We start from the raw sequence: 18,863 nt of genomic DNA on the forward strand, positions 1-18,863 counted from the left end.
TCAGTTTTCATTCCAATCCCAAAGAAAGGCAATGCCAAAGAATGTTCAAATTACTGCACAACTGCACTCATTTCACATGCTAGCAAAATAATGCTCAAAATTCTTCAAGCTGGGTGTCAACAGTATGTGAACCAAGAACTTCCAGATGTTAAACTTGGATTTAGAAAAGGCAGAGGAACCAGAGATCAAACTGACAACATCAGTTGGATCATAGAAAAAGCAAGAGAATTCCAGAAAAGCATCTACTTTTGCTTCATCGACTACACTAAAGCATTTGTCTGTGTGGATCACAACAAACTGTGTAAAATTCTTAAAGAGATAAGAATATCAGACCACCTTACCTGCCTCCTGAGAAACGTGTATGTGGTCAAGAAGCAACTGGAAATGGGACAGCAGACTGGTTCCAAATTGGGAAAGCAGTACTTCAAGGCTGTATATTGTCACCCTGCTTATTTAACTTATATGCAGAGTACATCATGTGAAATGCCAAGCTGGATAAAGCACAAGCTGGAATCAAGATTGCCTAGAGAAATATCAATAACCTCAGATATGCAGATGACACCACCCTAATGGCAGAAAGTGAAGAGGAGCTAAAGAGCCTGTTGATGAAGGTGAAAGAGAGAATTAAAAAGCTGGCTTAAAACTCAACATTCAAAAAGCTAAGATCATGGCATTCAGTCCCATCAATTCATGGCAAACAGATGGGGAAACAATGGAATTAGTGGCAGACTTTACTTTCTTGTGCTCCAAAATCACTGCAGATGGTGACTACAGCCATGAAATTTAAAAACGCTTGCTCCTTGGACAAAAAGCCATGACCAACCTAGACAGCATATTAAAATGCAGAGACATTACTTTCCCAACAGAAGTCCATCTAGTCAAAGCTATGATTTTTCCAGTAGTCATGTATGGATGTGGGAGTTGGACTATAAAGAAGGCTGAGAGCTGAAGAAATGATACTTTTGAACTCTGGTGTTGGAGAAGACTCCTGAGAGTCCCTTGGACAGCTAAGAGATCAAATCAGCAAATCCTAAAGGAAATCAACCCTTGAATATTCACTGAAAGGACTGATGCTGAAGCTGAAGCTCCAATACTTTGGCCACCTGATGTGAAGAGTCAACTCATTAGAAAAGACCCTGATGTTAGGGCAGATTGAAGACAGGAGGAGAAGAGGACAACAGAGGATGAGGTCGTTTGATGGCATCACCGACTCAATGGACTTGAGTTTGAGCAAACTCTGGGAGATGGTGGGCAGAGAAGCCTGTTGAGATGCAGTCCTTGAGGTCACAAAGAGTTGGATACAACTGAGCTACTGAACAACAATGAAAGTTTAGAATTTGACTGGAAAAAAAAGTATGGCTCAACCAAATACCCCTCACAGGACTGAAAAAGTACAAAGACCAATAGTTAATCTTCCCAAAATGATAGATGGTGACAGGCTTGACACCAGTTTCTTAGGGTCTGCACCAAAAATAACTGGAGAAATGGAGATTCATATATAAAGATGCAAAAGAGATCAATTAAAAACACAGAAATTCAATTAAGCTATTCATTACATCTGGGATGGGGAAGGGGTGGGCTTCGCAGGTGGCTCAGAAGCCTTCTAAGGTGGTAAAGCCTGCAATGCAGGAGACCTGGGTTCCATCCCTGGATTAGGAACATTCCCTGGAGAAGGGATGGCAACCCACTCCAGGACGTGGTGGTTAAAATCATGTATGAAAAGTCAATCTCCTATTTTACTAAAGTAAAAATGTATCAATTAGTGAAACCTTGGTTTAAAAATGAATTGGGTTTTTACATGTGACAGAAAGTGGGGGAGAAGTAAAAGTGCTCATTCATTCATCAGATATTTATGGCACGCCAGGAATTTTCAGGGCTTTATGACAGGGTTGTGTGAAATATAAACATGAATCAGGCCTGGCTCTGTGTCAAAGGAGAATATAACCCATGTGTGAAGAAGTATGTGAACTCTGAGATAGCAAAGGTGATGAAGAGATGGAGATGAAATACAATGCAGGGCAGAGAGGGAGGGAGCAGCTGCCGCTGCCAGGATCAGGGAAACCCTTTAGTGATAAGATGATGAACTGCTTCCCTTTTTCAATGGAATGTCCAGACACCACTAAATTCATCCTTTAGTGACTACATTCATCTTGATCATATGCTTTAATAAGAACATACCTTTAATAATATGTTGATCTCTTGGAACTTATACATCCTTTAGAGATAATTTTTTCTATCGGGCAAGATTAGGGTAGTCCCTCAGTTTTTGATAAACCAAAGTCTCAGAATCAGAATTATTAGATACACTTATACATTCATTTTCAAGTCTGCTCTCTGCCCCCTCTCAAATTATTTTATTAAAATCACTAGTTTTTCCTTAGGAAATGATAATAGAAATATAATTATTTATGACCAACACAGATACTTATTTGCTGGGTAAGGCTGAGGGAAATACATTTTCTTATGTGTTATTTATTATATGCAAGTGTGGTATGCATATTTCTTGTATAACCTTATAATAATAAACATTTTCTGCTTTCTATGTGCCAAGAAATGTACTGAAACTTTTCACACTTTGCCCCTTCAATCCATCAAGCACACCATGCGCTAGGTACCACAATATTAATACTCCCATTTTACTGATGGGGAAGTTGAGCCTCAATGTAGTTAAGAAACAGAAATCTGGTTAAACGTAGCAGATTAAATACATGCGTTCATGTCTGCTTTCTCCAGAAATCCCACTGAAATGTAAGTAAAGGAATAAAATCCAAATGGGTAAACCCAAAAGCTGATATAAATAGATAATAAGGATAATACCTGCTAACTGTATTAGCAGGGCGGAAGAAGCTGAAACCTGATTGCCTGCAGAACAGGGATTTCAACAAGAAACAAAACAGTTCTTACTAGCCAAAGGCTCATAATTTGGAACTATCAAACACCTTGGACTATGAGTTTGAGTTGTAGAGCTATAAACAAAAAGATTGGTTTAAAGTCTGTAGAGGAAGGTCTATGTAGATCCCCTATCCTACCTGGCGTGGCCTGAAACCTATCCTTCCTTGATTTCCCTTCCCTACCCTCCCAGAGGATGGAGATTTATTCTCTGCAGAATATAAAATAGAGAGGCACAGACTCAGGGACCCAGATCTAATGAAAATGATAGAAAATACAACACTGAAAACAAGATAGCTAAATTTTAAAAAATGTAAATAATTATTAATTCCAGGAAAAGCAGAAAGCATATAAAAAAGAAAATTAAACCAAAGTAAATTATCTAGCTTAAAAGTAAATGATATTTACATGACCATAATCTTGCAAATCTTAGATATTATTCAAACTAAAATCTTAGGTATTATTCAAACTAAAACTGACATACTTTGGACAGTTTGAAGAAGTGTGTGTGTGTGTGTGTGTGTGTGTGTGTGTGTGTGTGTGATGAGTACTGAATCCTCAACTTCCTTTGTAGTCAGTCAACAAACACATAATGAGATATGTCGGCTGTCAACAATTACACGGAGCCTCAACTTTGTTTAAGTTTCCAAAACAAACTCTCTTCAAGTGACTCAGGAAACCAATCTTTCTTCAAAAAGATCGCCACTAGCTAAACAATCTCTTTCCACCAACATGATTGGTTTAAGGATGACCTTGTGACCTGCTTCTCACCAAAGACACCAGGGGAAGTCTTTCGATACTTTTTGTTATTGTTGGGTGAGGGGAGCAGCTTTTGGACAAAGACGTGAAAAAAAAAGCTGCTTCCTTTCTTTTTCTGGATATCTTCCTGTCAATGTAGTCCCCAGAACTCCTGCATATGTCTTACTACTAGCCCAAGAATCAAACTGGGCATGTCAAGAACATCAGGAAAAAAAAAAAGGGCCAGAGGCCTAACATGCTGTGCCCAGGGATCTCCTTACTTCTGGATACCTTTTTGATATTTGAAAGTAAATTCTCTTTAATTTAGCCAACCCAAGATTAAAAAACCAAGTCAAGTTTTCATAGGTGCTAAGTGGTAGAAGTAGGATTGGAAACCAGGTTTGCTTGAGTCAAAGAGCTGAGATAAACATAATGCCATATCATCAGTATCTTCAAGATATACTTTAAAAATGAAAATTTTGTGACAGAGAAAGCAATTAGGGCATACAAAAGTTAGATGACGTGCCCTCCTAGTCAAAAGAGAAGACAACTTTAAAACCCTAACAATTTTCATTGCTTTATTTTTGCAATAAAAAATGGCATTTTTGGTAACTTTTTCTTTTTTGGTAACTGAATGATCAAAAACCAATGATTTTCTTGGTCTACAGTATACTTTCCAAGAAGACTGATATTGTGAATTGATGTGGTCAAAAGAAACATGAAAACACATAATATTCCGTAATTCTGTTATTCGGCTATCTACCAAAATCAACACACTTTATTCTTCAGTTCAGTTCAGTCACACAGCCATGTCCAACTCTTTGTCACCCCATGAACCACAGCATGCCAGGCCTCCCTGTCCATCACCAACTCCTGGAGTCCACCCAAACTCATGTCCATTGAGTCAGTGATGCCACCCAACCATCTCATCCTCTGTCGTCCCCTTCTCCTCCTGCCCCCAATCCCTTCCAGCATCAGGGTCTTTTCCAATGAGTCAACTCTTTGCATCAGGTGACCAAAGTATTGGAGTTTCAGGTTCAACATCAGTCCTTCCAATGAACACCCAGGACTGATGGCCTTTAGGATGGACTGGTTGGATCTCCTTGCAGTCCAAGGGACTCTCAAGAGTCTTCTCCAACACCACAGTTCAAAAGCATCAATTCTTCAATGCTCAGCTTTCTTTATAGTCCAACTCTCACATCCATACATGACCAATGGAAAAACCATAGCCTTGACTAGACAGACCTTTGTTGACAAAGTAATGTCTCTGCTTTTTAATATGCTATCTAGGTTGGTCATAACTTTCCTTCCAAGGAGTAAGTGTCTTTTAATTTCATGGCTGCAGTCACCATCTGCAGTGATGTTGGAGCCCCCCAAAATAAAATCTAACACTGTTTCCACTGTTTCCCCATCTATTTGCCATGAAGTGATATGACCGGATGCCATGATCTTAGTTTTCTGAATGTTGAGCTTTAAGCCAACTTTTTCACTCTCCTCTTTCACTTTCATCAAGAGGCTCTTGAGTTCTTCATTTTCTGCCTTAAGGGTAGTGTCATCTGCATAGCTGAGGTTATTGATACGTCTACCGGCAATCTTGATTCCAACTTGTGCTTCCTCCAGCTCAGCGTTTCTGATGATGTCCTCTGCATATAAGTTAAATAAGCAGGGTGACAATATATGGCCTTGAGGTACTCCTTTTCCTATTTGGAACCAGTCTGTTGTTCCATGTCCAGTTCTGTTGCTTCCTGACCAGCATATAGGTTTAAAATGACAAAAATATATTATCTCTAGAGAATTTAAAATATTGTTTGATCTGGGAAATTAGGATATACAAAGTAATGTAATATCCAAAAAATCAGAATGTTAATTTTTCCTTTATGAAATTTTAATTTAGACATATTTTAGACTACAGAAACATATAATATGATTTACTTTACTACTTAACACAGTGATTTATGCATGCATGAAGATATTCAAAGTGAGAGAAGTGTCTGATTCATCTTGGAATCCTGAAGACATTGTGTCTGCACGGTAATTATTTGTTGAATGAATAGCTGAACAGTGCTTGCTTCGGCAGCACATATACTAAAATTGGAACGATACAGAGAAGATTAGCATGGCCCCTGCGCAAGGATGACACGCAAATGAATAGCTGAACAACTACGAACCGAATTTAAGGAAATCACGGGTGGAATAAAGAGAAAATAGGATTTTCTCCTTTGTGATGGACTTGGGGCAATTTTTCTGTGTGGATACTAGTGACATTTACTTCTTTTGATGTAGGCAATTATCAAATAACTGAAGAATTAAAATGGAAACAGAGTAATTGATATAATATTTCTCAATTTCAGAGATTTTTAAATTTTTAAAGAAAAAATTCAATTCTTGTTGAAAAATGTGTTCTTTAAATGATTATTTGCCTTTTATAGTCTATACCTACCATGTAGAAATTACCCACAATCCTTTGCACCTAAATAGTGTTTTCACTTTGGGCTAAAATTGGTGTTAGTTATTTCTAAATTGTGATTTTTAAGAGTCATATTAACCACTGAGGAGAAAAAAAAAAAAGTAACACTAGAGCGGCAATTAAGAAAAATACTGTGATTGAAGTCAAAGATAAATTAGAGGGCAGTCACCAAATGGCTACCTGCAAGGAATTCACTGAACATTTCACATAAGATTCAAAGAGGCTCAGAAGAAGTCAGCAAATGGCCTACATGATCATTATGGCTAACTTCAAAAAGTATGAAGAGGCTCTGTGAATTGTGATCTGTGTCTATAGTACAGAAAATTATATCTGATGCAAACCATCCCTTTTGGAAACCTGTAATGGAAAATGTTCAAAGAAGACAATACTTATAATTCTTGGTGCTTCTTTCAGACTGGGCATGGTGTGTTCTTCCCTATTGCTACAACCTTTACAGTAAATTTTCTTTCCTCTTAGTTTTGTTGCAAAAATATTTCCTTAGTGTATGTCAAAAAATTCATTTTTCAGATTTCAGGAATGATAGATTAAAAATAGTACTAGCACTTCATGACCTGCTTCTAAATAATATCCATTTCTCTAAGACAAAAGCTTTATAATTTTCTATTTGCTCTCTGTTTTTTTTTATGACCTCTAATATTAGAGTTACATCTGTTTTATTGTGTGATGAATCTGTTTATTTTCTTAGTTAGGCTCTGCTTCATTTCAAATTAGCATTCTTGGAGATCACACCAAATTACATTATAATTCAGTTATTTAACTCAGTATTCTGTTGAATTAAAACCTTGTAATCAATGTATGCTAGTTACATTCTATCAAAAACAGCTCTTCCACAGCAGAGATGATCACAGCAGACTAGCTGTGGTAGGTCAGGGCACATAAAGAAGTAAACAACAGTGAGTGCTAAGATAATGCCAGGCCTTGAGAAGGTTCAGAGGTTGGGGAAGAAGCTACAGAACTCTGTTCTCTGGAGATATATGAGACTACAAGGAAAAATCTCTTTCTAAGATGAAGAAGGCTATCAGACAGGGAACCAAGATAATGACTAAGATGTTTGAGCTAAGGTGTGTAAGGAAGTGCTCAGTCACAGAGGAATAACATTAACAATGGACTGTAGAATGCCAGACTCCTCTGTCCATGGAATTTTTCAGGCAGGAACATTGGAGCAGGTTGCCATTTCCTTCTCCAGGGGATCTTCCTGACTCAGGAATCGAAACCACATCTCTTGTGTCTCCTGAATTGGCAGGTGGATTCTTTACTACTGTGCCACCTGTTGTTTTTCAGTCACTAAGTCATGGCTGACTCTTTGTGAACCCATGAACGGCAGTATTCCAGGCTTCCCTGTTCTTCACTATCTCCCAGAGTTTGCTCAAACTCATGTCCATTGAGTCAGTGATGCTATCCAAGGATCTCATCTTTTGTCACCTCCTTCTCCTCTTGCCTTCAATCTTTAAACAGCATCAGGGTCTTTTCCAATCAGTCAGTTCTTTGTATCAGGTAGCCAAAGTATTGGAACTTCAGCTTCAGCAGCAGTCCTTCCAGTGAATATTCAGGGTTGATTTTCTTTGGGATTGACAGGGTTGATTTCCTTTAGGATTGACTGGTTTGATCTCCTTTGCTGTCCAGTGGAATCTCAAGAGTCTTCTCCAACACCATAATTCAAAACAGTTCTTCAGCACTCAGCCTTCTTTATGATCCAACTGTCACATCTGTACATGACTAGTGGAAAAAAAAAACCCATAGCTTTGACTATATGGACCTTTGTCAGCAAAGTGATGTCTCTGCTTTTTAATATGCTGTCTAGGTTTGTCATAGATTTTCTTCCAAGGAGCAAACATTTTTAAATTTCTTCGCTGTCCACAGTGATTTTGGAGTCCAGGAAAATAAAGTCTGTCACTGTTTCCATTGTTTCCCCATCTATTTGCCATGAAGTGATGGACCAGATGCCATAACCTTAGTTTTTGAATGTTGAGTTTCACTCTCCTCTTTCACGCTCATGAAGAGGCTCTTTAGTTCTTCGCTTTCTGCCATAAGGGTGGTGTCATCTGCATATACAAGGTTATTGGTATTTCTCCTGGCAATCTTGATTCTAGTGTTTGTTTCATTCACCCTGGCATTTCACGTGATATATTCTGAATGTAAGTTAAATAAGCAAGGGGACAATATATAGCCTTGATGTACTCCTTTTCCAATTTGGAACCAAGCTGTTGTTCCACATCTGGTTTTAACTATTGTTTCTTGACCAGCATACAGGTTTCTCTGGAGACAGGTAGGGTGGTCTGGTATTTCCATTTCTTTAAGAATTTTCCACAGTTTGTGATTCACATAGGCAAAGGATTTCATGTAGTCAATGAAGCAGGAGTAGAATTCCCTTGCTTTCTCTATGATCCAATGAATGTTGGCAATTTGATCTCTGGTTCCTTTGCCTTTTCTAAATCCAGCTGTACATCTGGAAGTTCTCAGTTCATACATTGTTGAAACCTAGCTTGAAAGATTTTGAGCATTATGTTGCTAGCATGTGAAATGAGCACAATTGCCTGGTAGTTTAAACCTTCTTTGCATTGCCTTTCTTTGGGGTTGGAATGAAAACTGACTTTTCCCAGTCCTGTGGCCACTGTTGAGTTTTCCAAATTTGCTGGCAGGTTTGAGTACAGCACTTTAACAGCATCATCTTTTAGTATCTGAAATAGCTCAGTTGGAATTCCATCACCTCAACTAGCTTTGTGCTGCCTGGGAAGCCTCTAAAGTAACAATACCATTATAAGAAACTGAGCAGCGTGTAGGTTCAGAGTTGACTAAGGAAGATCCATTTTGGTGCTGAGCCCAGAAATTGCTGATTTTTGACTAGACTCATTATAGTGTCAATGCTTATGGAAAGGATTGGGGCTACATTCAAAGGATAGGAAAAGGAGTGAGTTAAGGTTTAATGATGCCTAAGGTTTATATCATTTTAGGAATCATTAAAAAAAGACACTAGAGTTACAAGTATAAAATAAGATAAACAAGTAAATACTTATATAGAATAAGAAAAGAAAACCTAACAACCTAACAACTTACTGGATTCTTAGGGATTGAGCCTCCTAAGATCTCCTTGGATAGTTTCTGAGAAATGTTTTCTTAGTAATTATTCCTGATAAACTGGCTTTCTTCCCAACCTCAGACACTGTACAATCCCCAGCCACTCCTAATACTCACAGAGGCCTTTGCAACTGAGGAACATTGACACCTAAACTTTATTGGCTTTAGGGCAAATCTACCTCTGGACAGAGATGATTCCAGAGAAAAGGGTGAAATTGTCCTGAGAAGCAGGAGAATGAGGGAACATGAAAAATCATGAGAAATTGTTGAAGAGAAATTTTTGACACAATGCTGTGGTTAATCATAATTAATGTCATTCTGGAGTTCCCTATGTCATAGCTTAAAACTGGTAAAATATGTTTGGAAGGCTGAATGCAGAAGCCACAGACTTCTGCTCCTGACTTTGGAGGGTGACTCATGGCCGAGAGAGCTCTGTCCCAATCAGTGCGACTAGTCACAAAACATCTGCCAGGATCATCTTTGGAATGCTTGCACTCTCTGGCTTGCTTTACTATCCTGGCCTGCGCTCCCAGCGTTTAATCTGGCTGCATTTAGTTTTACATCTGACATCATTCTGCTAGGTACAAGGATTTCACAAGTCATAGCTGCCAAGAGAAGATTCTATATAATCATGCTCAGATGACTAAAACATATAGTGAAGTTTTTTTTTTTTTTAAATGGTACTTTGTCTAGAAGTGCTGAATGAGAACCAGGATTCATAAATAAAGGGTTTTTGAAGCCAAAGAAATAAAAACCTTCAGAAGATAACCCAGGCACATTTCCCCTGTGATACATAATTGTTTTTGTTGGATGAAGAAATCTATTTTGCTTACCATATGTTAAGCAACTCACTTTCTTTTCTCATACGGGTTTTGTTTGGATTTCCAGCTCTTGAAAAGTCACTTTGGAAATTGTTCCCCACAAGTTGCAGCCTGAAGATTTTGAAAGGAAAATAGCTTGAGTCACAAGCTGGACCCACCATATATAGACAAGACCTTCAGACTGGTGGCAACTTACTCCCTCTACAATTAGAAAGGCAGACTCCTGACATGGGCAGGAAAGCTCTGATTTAGTTGAAGAGTCACAGAATGAAAGAATGAAAGCTTTATTTCACAGGGTCCTCCAAACCCTCATTTCCAGTTTGTATCTTACAGTCTTTCCTGCCCCCATCTAAAGTGTGATATTAAACTCATATTTCCAGTGCTAAAAATCAATGACCTTTTCTCAGGTTTCCTCCTCCCCTTTCCAAGTCTCTTTTATGTAGATGTTTTCCTGTTTGTCTGACTTTTATCAGTTTCCTTTTGCAGACTCCTCTCCTCCTCCACCCCCTAAGGAGTCTGTCTTTCAGTTTCTTGGCTGTCTGGTTGTTTTTCCTCCTCCTCTATTTCATTTAACCCCTCCCTTCCTTTCAACTCCCAAGGCTATTATATGTGTTTCCAAGACTTTACTTTTCATTCACTCAACAAATATTCATTGAATAAATACCTTTGACTTACTTTTTCCCACTCTTACACCCACATTCAAACCACTAAATTTTGTTGACTCTACAATCAAAAATTGATTTTGAAACTAACTTTCTTTTATTGTTACCAACCCAGTTGAAACCAGCATCATCTGCTTGACTATTGCATTCGAATCCAAACTGACCTTCACACTTGGTGACTTATTTTCCCAGCCATCTCCCTTAGTTTAGTCTCACTCAGTGTCTGCAATCCCTTTCAAAACCTACATCCAGTCTTGTCACTGCTCTGCTTGTAGCCATCCAAGTGGCACATGCTCTCTCTCTCTTCCAATTGTGGTAAGAACATGAAACATGAAATCTACCCTCTTAACATATTTTTGAGTATACAACAGAGTAGTGTTATCTACAGAAACAATGCTGTACAGCAGATCTTTAGAATTTGCTTATCTTGCAAAACAGAAATTTCTCCCCTGTTGTCAGTAGTTTTGCCTTCCTGTCTTGACCCAGCCTCTGGCAACCACCATTCTCTTCTTTGCTTCTATGATTTTGACTATTTTAGATACAAGTGGAATCATATAGTATTTATCCTTCTGTGACTGGCTTATTTCACTCATCATAACATTCTCAAGGCCAAAGTTGATACTAGGCTCTACAGAGTCACACTGTCTGATTATCTGTCTGTCCTACTCATTGCTTGTTACCCCTTTCAGGTTTCATCTCTTACTATTCTTACTCACAGTTACTGAACTCCTGCTCAATTCCTCTTGCCCCCTTCCAACACTTCTGATATGTTCTAGCTCCGGGGTCTTTGCAGTTCCTGTTTTTCTTCCCAGACATAGCTCCCTCACACAGCATGACTACCTCTCCCTCACCATTTTCAAATCTTTGCTCAAGCATCATCTTAGCAAGGCCTCCCCAAGACTCATCTCCTCAAAGTTTCCGTCTACCTTCTCCTTCTTGGTTCCTTTTAGTTACCTTTCCTTATTTATTTTCTTTTTACACTCTTCCCTATTATGTGTTTATTATCTCCTTCTTTACATGAGGGTAAAAGCTACATCATTGACAGACATTTATTTGTTTTTTCACTGATATATCTGTCTTACCAGCATGTAGAACAGTGCCCAAACATATTAAGCACACAGTGGGTATGTTTTGAATGAACAGATGAATGAATGAATACATGCTACTATGTGCCAGTACTAAGCACAGTAATGAAGAAAAATTAGATCCTATTCTCAATAAACAAATTGTCTTATGAGACAGACTTGGTTAAAGAGTTAGAAAACATACATCATCAAAATGTCTACAAACAGTCATCAAGATACTATAAAGCTACAGTCATCAAGACAGTATGGCACTGGCAAAAAGACAGAAATACAGATCAGTGGAACAAAATAGAAACCCCAGAGATAAATCCACGCACCTATGGACAACTTATCTTCAACAAAGGAGGCAAGAACATACAATGGAAAAAAGACAATCTCTTTAACCAGTGCTGCTGGGAAAGCTGGTCAACCACCTGTGAAAGAATGAAGCTAGAACACTTTCTAACACCACACACAAAAATAAACTCAAAATGGATTAAAGACCTAAATGTAAGACCCCAAATTATAAACCTCCTAGAGGAAAACATAGGCAAAACACTCTCTGACATAAATCACAGCAGGATCCTCTACGACTCACCTCCGGGAGTAATGAAAATGCAAGCAAAAACAAACAAATGGGACATAATTAAACTTAAAAGCTTTTGCACCGTGAAGGAAACTATAAGCAAGGTGAAAAGACAGCTTTCATAATGGGGGAAAATAATAGCAAATGAAGCAACTGACAAAGAATTAATCTCAAAAATATACAAGCAGCTCATACAGCTCAATACCAGAAAAATAAATGACCCAATCAAAATATGGGCCAAAGAACTAAACAGACATTTCTTCAAAGAAGACATACAGATGGCTAACAAACACATGAAAAGATGCTCAACATCACTCATTATCAGAGAAATGCAGATCAAAACCACAATGAGGTACCATCTCACACCGGTCAGAATGGCTGCTATCCAAAAGTCTACAAACAATAAATGCTGGAAAGGGTGTGGAGAAAAGGGAACTCTCTTACACTGTTGGTGGGAATGCAAACTAGTACAGCCACTATGGAGAACAGTGTGGAGATTCTTTAAAAAACTGGAAATAGAACTGTCATATGACCCAGCAATCCCACTCCTGGGCATACACACTGAGGAAACCAGAATTGAAAGAGACACGTGTACTCCAATGTTCATCACAGCACTATTTACAATAGCCAGGACATGGAAGCAGCCTAGATGTCCCATTTGCAGATGAATGGATAAGAAAACTGTGGTACATATACACAATGGAATATTACTGAGCTATTAAAAAGAATACATGTGAATCAGTTCTAATGAGGTGGATGAAACTGGAGCCCATTATACAGAGTGAATTAAGTCAGAAAGAAAAACACCAATATAGTATATTAACACATATATATGGAATTTAGAAAGATGGTAACAATGACCCTATACGTAAGACAGCAAAAGAGACACAGATATAAAGAGCAGACTTTTGGACTCTATGGGAGATGGTGAAGGTGGGATGATTTGAGAGAATAGTATTGAAACATGTATATTACCATATGTGAAACAGATCACCAGTCCAAGTTCGATGCATGAAACAGGGCACTGAAAGCCAGTGCACTGGGACAACCCTGAGGGATGGGATGGGGAGGGAGGTGGGAGAGGGCTTCAGGATGGAGGAGACATGTACACCCATGGCTGATTCATGTCAATGTATGGCAAAAACCACTACAGTACTGTAAAGTGATTAGCCTCCAATTAAAATAAATTAATTAATTTTAAAAAAGTCTACAAACAATAAATGTTGGAGAGGGTGTGGAGAAAAGGGAACCCTCTTGCACTGTTGGTGGGAATGTAAATTGATACAACCATTATGGAAAACAGTATGGAGATGTTTTTGAAAACTAGGAATAAAACCACCATATGAGCCAGCAATCCCACTACTAGGCATATACCTTGAAGAAATCAAAATGAAAAAAGACGCACATACCCCAATATTCATTGCAGCACTACTTACAATATCTAGAACATTGAAGCAACCTAGGTGTCCCTTGATAGATGAATGGATAAAGAAGCTGTGGTCAATATATATGATGGCATATTACTCAGCCATACAAAAATAATGCATTTGAATCAATTCTAATGAGGTGGATGAACCTAGGGCCTATTATAAAGAGTGAAGTAAGTCAGAAAGAGAAAGATAAATATCATACAGTAACACATATATATGGAATCTAGAAAGATGGTAGTGATGAAATTATTTGCAGGGCAGCAGTGGAGACACAGACATAGAGAGCAGACTTATGGACACAGTGTGAGCGGGAGGAAAGAGAGAGTGAAATGTATGGAGAAAGCAACATGGAAACTTAAAATACCGTATGTTAAATAGATAGCCAGTGAGAATTTGCTATATGACGCAGGGAACTCAAACAGGGGCTCTGTAACAGCCTATCGGGGTGGAATGGGGAGGGAGATGGGAGGGAGTTTCAAGAGGAAGGGGACATATGTTTACCTGATTCATGCTGATGTTTAGCAGAAATCAACAAAATTCTATAAAGCAATTAACCTTCAATTAAAAAAATAAACAAATTGAAAAAAAAAAAAAGAGTGGAGCAGGGATACCTAACCCAGCCTGAGATAGGACAAGGCATTCAAGTTGGGCTTTCCATAGGAGACGTCACCTGAGCCTGACAGAAGTTAGCCCAATGAAAGAAGATAGGAGAGGTGTGGAGAAGAACCTTTTATTCCTCCTGAGAGCACTCTTTTTTTTTCCTAATTAATTTTTATTGGAGTATGGGCTTCCCTGCTGGCCCAGACTGTAAAGATTCTGCCTGCAATGTAGGGGATCTGGGTTTGATCCCTGAGTCAGGAAGATCTCCTGGAGAAGAGAATGGCTACCCACATCAGTATTTTTGCCTGGAGAATTCCATGGACAGAGGAGCCTAGCGGGCTGCAGTCAATAGCGTCATAAAGAGTTGGATACGGCTGGGTGACAAACACTTTTTCGCTTTCGTAGTTGATTTACAATGTTGTGTCAGTTTCTGTGCACTGAATCGTATAACCACTCTTTTTTAGATTTTTTTCCCATATAGGTCATTATAGTTCCCTATGCTCTACAGTAGGCTTTCCTTGTGGCTCAGACAGTAAAGAGTCCGCCTGCAATGCAGGATATCTGAGTTCGATCCCTGGCTTGGGAAGATCCTCTGGAAGAGGGCATAGCAATCCACTCCAGTATTCTTGCCTGGAGAATCCCGTATACCTGTACCAAGGATCCTGGTGGGCTAAGTCCATGGGGTCGCAAAGAGTTGGACACAACTGAAGCGACTAACATATACACATGTTATACAGTAGATCCTTATTAGCCATCTATTTTAGAAGAGTTTTTTAACAGAGGGATAATATGAACAAAGGCATGGTGGCTGAGCAGATGCTGTTGCTATTACTGCTTCTCCATTTCTCCTCAATTCTCCTTACCATTTCTGAGCATGCCAACCTCAATTCTCACGGCCAAGATCTGCACATTCTTGGGGAGTGGCTGTGCCTGTGAGCATAGCAGGCTGGGGATGTCTGAGAATGAATGAGTGCTTCTAGCCCTTAGTCAGCTACTGATGAGTATTAGCATATGTTTATATATATAAACATTTCTCTGCCCCTTGACTAGGATATTTCAGTGGGGTGTACTTTATACTGGTTTCAGTGGGGTGTACTTTATACCGGTTCTGTGGGATTGTGGTGACCTACTGTGGTAGATTTAAAAATGTACCTATTATTGGCTAGTTCTCTTTCCAGTGTCACTTCACTTTCAACTATCCCTTTTCCTTGAAACTTCCAACAAACTGCTGGTCCTTGAAACTTGGCTTAGGGTCTGCCTCTAGAAGAACCAAGAGGAAGACAGTGACTACTTCCCAAACTCTAGAGAATAGAAATGATAGTCTTTGATCTGCCTTGGGAGATAATAAAGCAAACCAGATTGGTTATAGGGAGAGGTGATCAGGTTTGATAGTGAAGGAATTTGAATTCTAGGTTAAGAGACGTGGCTTGCATCCAAATTTCTTCTGAAATCTTTGAGTTTGGGGATAAAATAAGCAAAAGGATGTCAGAGTATGATGAATCTAACTGTTATATCTGGGGCAGGAAGGATCTCGAGGGAGGGCGATCATTTAGGAAACAGTTTAGCACAGTTAGGAGTGCCTTAGTGAAGTGGCAGTAACAATGGAAAGGAACAGAGGAGAGAAAATATGAGGGGAAAAAATGACAGGATTAGGAGTCTAGTTCTGTGTGTTGCGGGGAGGGAGGTGGGGGGAGGAGAGAAGTAGAAAATGTCTGAGGCTTTGTGAGTTAAAAAGCAGCAGTATCATTAACAGAGATGAGGGAGCTATTGAATAGGATTTGGATTTCATGAGTTAAAGACATTCGGAGTTTGTGCCAGTGGAATGTCCAAGTAGAAATGTTCAGCAGACAGCTGGAAATATAAGAAGGCAGGAAGGATTTGGTTTCAGAATTGAGGCTCTCTCAGACAGCGATAAATGTGTCTGGCTATTTTGAAAAGCCCAAAGAAACACTTACTTTATACAAGTCGTATAGTCCTGACCTTGTGATTCTCAGTAGAGGAGGAATGTCATAGTAACCTGCAATTATTGGTGGACTTCACAGTTGAAACAGACAACCCCTTGTGATGTGGAGAGGCTGAAGGTATGCATGGGGGCAAGAAGGGGATTGAGAGGACAGAAAGCTAGGTTCTAACCATTGCATGTTCTTGAAGATAGTAGACAACCAGGGAAGTGAGGAATCAAGTTCAAGGAGTTTGGCAGAATTCAGGCGCAGTAGACAGGTTTGCAATTCTGGAGACTGAGATTTGGCCAAAAGAACAGTCGTTTCCAGCAGAGTCCTTATATTCAGAGGACTGATGCTGTTTGTTTTTGCCTAGTTTTGTGGAGCAGCGTTGGCCAGACACAGAAAGATGTTATTAAGGAATCCCTTCTTTAGCCTTTCTTCTTCAGGCTAAGCAAACCTTATTTCATTCTTCCAGGTCATACTTTCCATTTCTTTAATTATTTGTTACTCTTCTCTGAACTTTCTCTAATTTCCCTCTTAAAATACCGAGACCAAATGTTACAAACACAGTAACAGCTCTTAGATCTGGACACAGGAAATGCGGCTTTTTCTAAGGTGTCACACCCAGGTATCATTTCTTTGCTGGTTTTCCACCTGTTTTTAATGTGAACATCAAGTACTCATCTAGATATCATGCTAATTTCAGACACAACGTGATCATAGTGAAACATTTTTTTCCCCCAGTAATTTTCTGTTTTAACTTCAAAAGCTCGGAGTTGGAAAGGGTATTGGCTCAAGTCAGTCTCCCGAGCCCCCTCGCATCCCTCGCCCTTATTTTAGGAAAATGGAAAACTGCCATACTGCCGGTCTGATTCCTTTCTCCCATAAAGTAGGTAATGTCATGACATATATGAGGTAAATTGTCAGGCTTTTACCTTATTTGTGCGTTTGCCTCTGCTCATCCCAACAGATGAAACACTGGGCTAGCTGAAATGTGATGAGAAGTATTACATTAAACGGAATTCGCTCAGACATGAGTCAAAATTGGAAGCAAGGGAGGACGCGCCAGGGAGCCGCGAGATGGCTCTGACAACATCTCTGGGAGTAATTTTCCATGTGGACCGCAGGAGGATCTTGTAAGGCACAGCCCCAGGTTAAACATGCTGGACTCTGATTCCGCAGAATTTAAAAGCCATTACTGGAGAGAGTCTACGGCTCTCCTGGCGCGGGCAGAGGAAGAAGAAATGTTCAATGGATAATAAAAACTTTCGGTTTACAGAGTAAACTAAAAACAGGGCCTTTCTTTCACAGGGTTTAGAAACTCGCCTCTGCGTTAACGGGGGTGTGGGGTGAGAGTGTGGGTGTGTACATCTCCAGCGCTCAAGGCCTGGCGAGGCCCCACTCAGCCAAGATTACCGAGATTTGTAGTCCCTTCTGACCCGAGGGTAGGATCTAAATCCAGAGGAGAACAGATTCCCACCCTCTGAGGCTACCGGGAAGCTCGGGTCACTGGGGGAACTCAGAGTAGGGAGCGGGGAGCGCCGCCCGCCGGCCAGACTGCGGGCGTCTCCTCCCCGCCGCCTCAGGCCCACTCCCAAACCGAACGACCAGCTTCCTGGTTCCATCCAGAAGCCCTGCGTGAGCCTCCACACGTAGCCGCAGACGGCTCCTTAAATAGGTCGGAGTAGAGCAAACAATCCCAGACGTGGGGCTGGGGCAGGCGAGCCGAAGCGACCAGTGCACGCAGCGGCGCGGCGGGTCAGCCGGCGGCCAATAGCCGGGGTGCAGCCCGCCCCGTCGCCTCCCCCTCGGGGAGGCTATAAGTCGCCCGCGGCGCCCGGGGCGCCCGCCGCCCTGTGCTTCCCAAACCGCCGGGTTTCCCGCGCGGCTCTCCGCCGCGCTCGCGTTGCTGGCCGCCGGTCCCCCGCGCACATTCTGCCCGCCCGCTCCCGCCTGCTGTCCTCGACTCGGGGCGGACCAGGGGTCCACGCTCTCGCGAGAAGTGCGCCGCTGCCGGGCGGCTGGGGTGCCGGAGCCAGCGCGGGCCCTCGAGGGGCCGAAGATGGGGTGGTGCTCTGTGAAGACGCAGCTGCTGCTGCTCCTGGCGGCGCTGGTCCTCCAGCCCTGGAAACCCTGCCTGGGTGCAGACTCCGAGAAGCCCTCCAGCATCCCCACAGGTGAGCGCTCCCGCGGGCCGCCCTGTCCCGCGAGGCTGGGCCGGATGGGCGGTTCATTCATCCGCTGGCCCTTCGCTTGGGGCCCGCCAGGTGAGTAGGTGGAGGGGGACCGGTCCCTCCCAGGTCCGCGGAGGTTGATTTGGAGCGAGTCTGTCCTTCCCCCAGGACCATCGAGGTGGGTGGGGCGGACTGTTCTTTCTTCCCAGCACCGCCCAGGTCTTCCCCAGAACTGAGCTCCGGCGGTGCTGGTCCCGGGAGGAATGTACGAGCATCCGCCCTCATGGGCTGTTGGAATCCTCCGGAACCGGAGAGCGCACGAAGTTTTCTTCAACACAAGTTGGGGGTTTCATTTTGGACTTGGAGGTCCCAGGGTTCCAACACCTTTCCTGC

The 18,863-nt window shown here is 41.1% G+C and overlaps 1 protein-coding gene and 1 non-coding gene across 3 annotated transcripts in view; both read left to right on the plus strand.

Moving 5' to 3' along the window:
• Nucleotides 1-5,688: 5,688 nt before the first annotated feature.
• LOC122445629 lies at nt 5,689-5,791 on the plus strand. The gene has a single exon (XR_006270596.1). It is a non-coding gene; the product is annotated as a U6 spliceosomal RNA (small nuclear RNA).
• Nucleotides 5,792-18,016: 12,225 nt separating this feature from the next.
• PLOD2 (procollagen-lysine,2-oxoglutarate 5-dioxygenase 2) overlaps nt 18,017-18,863 on the plus strand; it is a 122,371-nt gene continuing 121,524 nt past the window's right edge. The window contains exon 1 of one of the 2 annotated variants that reach the window (XM_043474172.1): nt 18,017-18,473. In XM_043474172.1, the coding sequence (XP_043330107.1) occupies nt 18,359-18,473 (115 nt within the window). In that variant the 5' untranslated portion in view covers nt 18,017-18,358. The remainder of the gene's footprint in view (nt 18,474-18,863) is intronic. The other variant, XM_043474173.1, reaches the window with a different exon arrangement.

This window comes from Cervus canadensis, chromosome 7 (assembly GCF_019320065.1).
Source record: "Cervus canadensis isolate Bull #8, Minnesota chromosome 7, ASM1932006v1, whole genome shotgun sequence".
NCBI lineage: Eukaryota > Metazoa > Chordata > Mammalia > Artiodactyla > Cervidae > Cervus > Cervus canadensis.